The sequence below is a fragment of the Oryzias melastigma genome, linkage group LG1 (genome assembly GCF_002922805.2).
Source record: "Oryzias melastigma strain HK-1 linkage group LG1, ASM292280v2, whole genome shotgun sequence".
Classification (NCBI taxonomy): Eukaryota; Metazoa; Chordata; class Actinopteri; order Beloniformes; family Adrianichthyidae; genus Oryzias; species Oryzias melastigma.
In genome coordinates, this window is record NC_050512.1 from 10,463,918 (window position 1) to 10,470,843 (window position 6,926).

The window sequence follows — 6,926 nt, forward strand, 5'->3', positions numbered from 1 at the left end:
TTCAATCAACCTATACATTCAAATATATATATATATATTGTCAATATTGAAAAATACCATTTGGATTGTGGTATGTTAGGTTTATTTTACTTTATTTAAAAATAATCATTATGGACAATACTCGTAATCCATCATTTCAGTCCAATGTGTGGAAACACTTTGAATTTTGCAAGGTCATGTGACCATACAGTGTGATAGAATGTTATAAGAATGTTCAATTTCTATCATTTTGATCTGGAAAAACAACCGTGGGCTGAACTTTATGAAACTAAAATGTGGATAGATTTACCATTCATTTTTGTTTAGTTATTTGTTTGTACACATTAGTAATTTACACTTGATTATCTTGCAAGAAATGCAAGGAATCTGGAAAACTTCTGAGTCACTGGTTGAAGTTTTGGCTAAAGATGTCCTGAATCGACTTCAGGTCAGTGAATCGGATCGTTCAAATGAACCAATATCAGCTATGAATTGCATAAATAACCATAAATAATAAGAATCAAATTTGTGCTCAAATGAATCGCTACACCGTTTTCTCATTTTTGCTTAATTAAGAGTTTATAATTAAAATGTGTGCTTTTAGGTTGCCTTTATACAACATCCATTTGTGATGATGAAAGATAAAAGCACTTATTTATACTGACTTTGTTAGTTCTAATCTTTATTTGAGGAAACTTGTGGCTTTACAGTTCCAGCAGTTGATCCTCTCCCCCCCAGGATTAATTTAAGACTGATCAAGTCTGTTTTCTCAGACTGGAAAGGCTGCATGCTGTGGACCACAGTCCACTTTACAAGTGAACATTAGTGTAAACTGTTCAGGTGAAAAATCGAAGTCATGAAAAGTCAGGCAGTGGATGCAGTGCAGTGTGTGTTTGTGTGTGCGTGAGGAGAGAGGCTTGTTCTTGAGAATATGATGTGACAAGCTCAGGGGGGAGAACAGGGGCGGGGGTGGGGAATAAAGGTTCTGTTATTGGATCAATCTGGCCCTGAATGCCCCTGCAAAAACACTTACACAGTCTGTAGGCGTCAGCTTGAGCAATTACCCCAATGAAGGGAACCGAAAAGGAGGAAGAGGCGCTCGGTTTTTATTGTGGGCTGGAATAAAAGGTGCTTTCCTGCTTCCTTCACTTGGTTGTTTTGACAGCTCTGAATTAAAGAGCGCGCCAGGTAATTAGTGATTGATCCAGAAGAGGGGAAAAAAGGGAAAACTCGCTTTGCTTTTACTCCATTAACCGCGTCTCTGACGTCACCGCGCGATTAACGCTTCTGATTGGTGGAGCGGGCAGATGGGGGAGTCCTAATGAGCTCGCCCCAAAGCGCTGGGTTAACATCTCGGCTGGATCGTAAACGCGGAGCAGCTCCCAGTCAGAGCCGGGCTCCTTCGCTCCTTTGCTCCTTTGCTCCGCCGCGCCGGTAAACAGACAGCAACGGTGGCCGCGCGGGTTTGAGCGCGCGCGCGCTTCCTGCCCCTCTCTCTGCCGCTCCTCCCGCTTCTCTGTCGACTCCCTGACTTTTTTGACTGCATGTTCAGCCACACGCTCGCCCTCTGCATCTTCACTCGGTCCCCGCCGCGTCCCCGGCGAGCATGGACGGCCGCGTGCTCGAGCATCCTCACGCCCAGTTCGGAGGCTCCCTGGGCGGGCTGGTGGGCTTCCCGTACCCGCTCGGTGCTCACCACCACCATCGCCATCACCAGCACGTTTACGAGCTGGCGGGCGGACACCAGCTGCAGTCCGCCGTCCCCTTCTCTATAGACGGATTACTGAACGGCTCCTGCTCGGCGTCTGTGGTCAGCTCCAACCCGCTGCTCAGCTCCGACAGCCAGCAGTTCAAACTCTCAGGTAGGCCTGGAGCACTTTGTCTGTCAGACAGGTGAGGGGGCAGCATCCAAGTTCTGCTTTTAGGGGAAGACTCACTCTTTAGAGGTGACAATCAATCCACAGAAATACATTTGAGAAAAACATGTTTAAAAATGCAAAGAAAGTAAGGTCAAACAAATAGAGTTGTTTTTTTTAATTATATTCAGCCTTAATGTTTTAGTATTATAAAAAAAAAAATGATGAAAAAAAAACTAAATATTTGGAATAAATCCATATATTTATGTGGAATAAAAAGAAAAATATTTTTATTGATTAAATTAACGCTTTAAAAGTAAATAATTACATCTAAACTATGTTTTAAGAAAGTATGCAACCTAAAGCAGGTCCATGGATCTTTCCTTTGTGTGTATATGTATGTGTCTTTGTCGCGCGCGCTTATTAACACGCGCTCGCTTGTGCAAACACGTGCGCGCGCCTGCAGACTCCGGGGACCCCGATAAGGACAATCCCGGATGCAAGCGGAGACGCACGAGGACGAATTTCACGGGGTGGCAGCTGGAGGAGCTCGAGAAGGCTTTCAACGAGAGCCACTATCCAGATGTGTTCATGCGGGAGGCGCTGGCTCTCAGGCTGGACCTGGTGGAGTCCAGGGTGCAGGTAAAAAATGAAAATATATAAATATACATTTGTTTTTTCATGGTGATATTTCACACGAGTCTATTTCCATTGTGGTAAAATTGTTTATTTTTATTTATTTATTTATTTATTGCATATTTATACTATATAGTGCAAAATACCGTTTTAAAGTCAGCAAGGCATTTTTACATTTCTAATTATATTTACATACATTTAAATATTTTTATTCTAAAAAGGGATGTAAAAATCAGAAAGAATGACCTGAAACTTTAACTCTTTGTATCAGTTTTTCTTATTGACATTTTATTTTTATTTTTTTATATTTTTGTTCCATTTTTAATCACCCTTTTACGCATTTTTATTTTAGTATTTTAATATAAAATTGGAAAAAGCTATCAAATATTAACCCATAAAATAACTTTGTTTAAAAAAACAAAAATAATAATTTGTAAACATTACAAAATGAGCATTTTATTTTTGAAATATTTGCAGGATTTTTGACATTAATTCGTTTTTTTTCTTATAAAATACCCATAACGCTATATAATAATGATAATATTTTACTTATTCGTTTCAAGTGAGCTGCAGGATGCCGCCCTATGGGCACAATATGATCCAATTGGGTGATTTCACATGGGTTTTGAGGCATGAATTTCCATTTACACCACACACAATCCACGTGCTGAATGGTTAGAAGCGGGGCAGAAACAGAGCCCCTCAGAATTGCTGTGTGTTGTTTGGGGGATTCCGTTTCTATAAACCTCAGATTATTGTTCCTCCAAGCTGCTTAGCGCCGCCTTTATGGAGAGGTTTGCCGGGGAAAGATACAGAGCCATTCCTAAGAAGCGCCATTGTCGCACATGATGTCGGTGTCCCCGCGCTCATTATGCCGTGTTTGCGAATCCTACTTGCGCATGCTAAACTCCTGGTGTTATCAGCGCCGAACATGCGGCCGTGCGCGCGCCCAGAGGCCGGGGAGTGAGGGCTTGAAGGTGGTGGTGGGGGGAGATCCCTGTCTTTTTTTTTGTTTTTTTGGAGGGGGGTCTGCTTGTGGAAGAATATGCACAGAAGGGATATGCCTGATTTAGCCTTGGTACCATTAAATGTAATTGGCATAGGTGGTCATTACGCAGACTCACAGGTGATTAACACCGGCGCGCATGCGCATCAGCTGTGACCTCTTAACCTGATGTGGCCTTTTGGTGCTTTAAGCTGCAGAAGCTAAACTAAAGAAAATTGATTCGATTGATTTTTCAGTTCAGCTTTAGATTTCAATTCTTTCTTTAAGGATTTTTTTTTAAGAATTAGTTCTCATTACCTTACTGAATTATTATTATTATTGCATTGCAGTTGTTCACATCACTGATTTAGAATGGAAAGATTGTGCAAATGTGAATCTCATTGACTTCATAATTTGTTTATTTTAACACGTAAAAACAGTAAAGTCAAAAATATCCCAAGTTGGGTTGTTTTTAACCCATCTCTGAGTTTAAAAGGGACTAACTTTTTTATTTGAGCTCAAATAAACAACCTGCATTAAAAAAAAATCAAAAAATTGGTTTAAAATGTTGCCCAAAAAGTAATGCAATTCTTGCATTGAAGGAATAATCCAAGTGTTTTAGGAGTGAATGATTAATTAAATGTATCATGTTTTCCTCCCTATAATAAAGAAAGGTGCAACTTAAAAATACATTCAGTGAAACCTTCATTTAATCTTAATTTGGGACTTTTTTCTGCACATTCTAAGATTAAGTTTTTCAGTCACATCATTTCATCAGTGCTTCACCAACATGATCCAGAGTTTTCTCCTCTCATGTCTGTATTTGTGTTTGTGTGCTCAGGTGTGGTTCCAAAACAGACGGGCTAAATGGAGGAAAAAGGAAAACACAAAGAAAGGGCCGGGCCGGCCCGCTCACAACTCCCATCCGACCACGTGCAGCGGCGAGCCCATGGACCCCGAGGAGATCGCACAAAGGGAGCGGGAGCGGGCCGAGAAGAAGAAGCGGAAGCAGGAGAGGAAGCTGCTGAAGTCGCAGAACAAACTCCTCTCGGGCGACAGCTTCCACACGCCCGGGGGCTCGGAGAGCGACAGCGGCGTCTCCCAGTTCACCGACAGCGAGCAGCAGCCCTCCAACGGGACCCTCCACATCGAACTGCCAGCAACAAACGGTGCGGGAGGACACCAAACCGAAACCAGCTGTGACCAAACGCAACACGACTTCAGTCAAATACAAAGCCACCAAAGAACCGCGGGAGAGGGCGAGCAGGTTTCTCCAGGCAGCACGCACAGCTCCAGTCCTGAAGGCCCGAGGTCCTCTGCTCTGCAGAAACGGAACCCCTTCAGCGTGGAGAGCCTCCTGGCGAACACCATGCCTCGACGCAAACCTCCGCTGGACTTCCCTTCGCTGCCTAATCAGAGAGCACTGGTGGGTAAAGGCCACTTTTTGCTTTACCCAATTACCCATCAGCCTTTGGGGTTTCTAGTGCCCCAAACAGCCCTGAGAGTCCCGCCCTGTCAGGACAGCCTACACAGACTCGGACAGCGGTGTGCTCCAAACGGAGGGAGCCCCACTCCCTGCGACCTTTCCACCTTTGGCAGCGTCCCTTTAGACTCGGACAGTATGGAACGTAGCACACAGCATCACAAAAGAGTGGAGGAGAGGGACAGAGAGGAGTGTGGTGGTGGTGGTGACTGCAGCAGCAGCAGCAGCGTCCCCGCGTCCCCCGCCGCCGCAGCCAGGCTGAGCTGCACGCAGTCCAGCTGCACCAGCGAGGAGAAGACGAGCTCGGAAGTTCAAACGGAGGCAGGGACCGACGGCTGCCAGTCTGCAGAGAGCGACAGGGAGGCGCAAGCCTCTCCAGACCTCTCTGAGCGTCTGGAGCCAAACACAGACTGTCAAGAAAAGCCCGGCACAGATGGAGAGGATGTCGATATGGACTAACACTTGCAGGGAGCAAACATAAACAAAGGAGCAGGACTATAAAGACTATTCAAACATTCCCAAAGCTCTGCCGAAACACTCTGAAACATATCAGGAATCAGGAGACTTAATCCTCATCTATTTTTTAATCATAAGGTGTGATCAATCTTCATGGCCTCTGCAGGCTTACAGCTTAGGTTTCCACAACCTCTGTTTTTTTTTGTTGGTGAACAGCTTGTAACAAATAGGCTTCAATAAAAACACACAACAAAGATCCTCAGATATTGTAAAGATTAGAAAATGATATTTATATGTAAAACCTTTTGATAAATAAAGTTATTGTTTAAATTGAATCCCTGTTTTTGTCTTAGAGGAGAAAAGGGAGTAGTTTGGTCACATTACAGGAGATAAATCCCCCCTTTTCCCTCAGTGTAGTGAGCAGAGCCCGGCTCAAGTCCGCCTGGCTGTTTGTATTTATTGCTTTAACAAATTTATTCATTTGAAGGGCCGAGCTGGAATGAGGTTAGTGGCCGCGGGCTGTAGGGCCCTGCGTCTCCTGCTGAGTTTTGATATGAAAGTAATTATTTTCCCACTGGCTGCCGCGGGTCTGGAGGCAGTTTTTCTCCCCTCACCTCCTCCCCCTCCTCCCCTCCTTTCAGCCCAAAGGGTTATTAGACATTACCGATTTCTGGTGATACGGAATCACATAAACTTCCTACAATAATAGAATTAGCATGAAAGGCAGGGATGTCAAATTGAAATGGGAAAATAATAGCCCGCGCCAGCTGCAGCGGCTGGCGTGCGCGCGTGTGCGTCAGCGCGCGCGGCGCAGACGTCTATTTGGGGAGGGAGATGGAGGCAGATTCGTGGGGCGGAATTTTCATGAGCTGCCGCGGCTGTCAGACGGCCCTTGTAGTCGGCTATATTAAGATAGATGTTCGATGATATCCCTCATTGTTCTGTCGCTTATATTGATGTTGCTGTGTTATCGCCCTATTGATCATGTGTCGCACATAATAGGACAGGCGCGCACCCGCCTGCCTGCCTGCGCCTGCCTGCGCCTTTCTACAAAAGCGCCCGGGCCCCTCGTCATTTGTTCTAATAGGACTGTGAGTCCCTCAGGGGGGGAGACAGATAAGGAGAAAAAAGGAGGAGAGTGATGTGCTGGGCGTGCATTGTTATGATTTTGTGTTATTTTTTTTTTACTTTTTGGGGTTCTGTGCGCGCACCTGCTCAGAAAAAGCGTCGATTCCCCAAGAAACTGAAATCCCAATTATTAAAACCATTAATTCTGGCGCGCGCTGACAGCCCGGCTAAATATCCCTCATCCCTCCCGGTCACCCCGCTTTTTTTTAAAGTCGCAAATAAATTGAAGGAGATCCGAGGGACAGAGCTTTAGTTTGCCGACCTAAAATGAATTTTCCTGCCTGAGTCCCTTTAATAATATTTACATAATTTTCGCTCAGTGACTCCACTATTTGCGCTGCAGGAAGCGGGGGTCTTACAGGAAAAATAATTAGACAAGAGGACGAGGAGGGAGCCGCGGTGA

The 6,926-nt window shown here is 44.8% G+C and overlaps 1 protein-coding gene across 1 annotated transcript; it reads left to right on the plus strand.

Moving 5' to 3' along the window:
• Window positions 1-570: 570 nt before the first annotated feature.
• LOC112137106 (homeobox protein unc-4 homolog) lies at window positions 571-6,634 on the plus strand. The gene is made up of 3 exons (XM_024259247.2): window positions 571-1,841; window positions 2,302-2,477; window positions 4,298-6,634. Exons 1-3 carry the CDS (start codon window positions 1,586-1,588, stop codon window positions 5,396-5,398), a joined length of 1,533 nt encoding a protein of 510 aa, XP_024115015.1. The 5' UTR covers window positions 571-1,585; the 3' UTR covers window positions 5,399-6,634.
• The last annotated feature ends 292 nt before the right edge of the window (window positions 6,635-6,926 follow it).

Excerpts from the sequence above, each read along its gene's own strand:
- LOC112137106 (XM_024259247.2), top strand. The coding sequence starts at position 1,586 with ATGGACGGCCGCGTGCTCGAGCATCCTCACGCCCAGTTCGGAGGCTCC. Across the intron at positions 1,842-2,301 it reads CCAGCAGTTCAAACTCTCAG|ACTCCGGGGACCCCGATAAG; the intron begins GTAGGCCTGGAG and ends GCGCGCCTGCAG. Across the intron at positions 2,478-4,297 it reads TGGTGGAGTCCAGGGTGCAG|GTGTGGTTCCAAAACAGACG; the intron begins GTAAAAAATGAA and ends TTGTGTGCTCAG.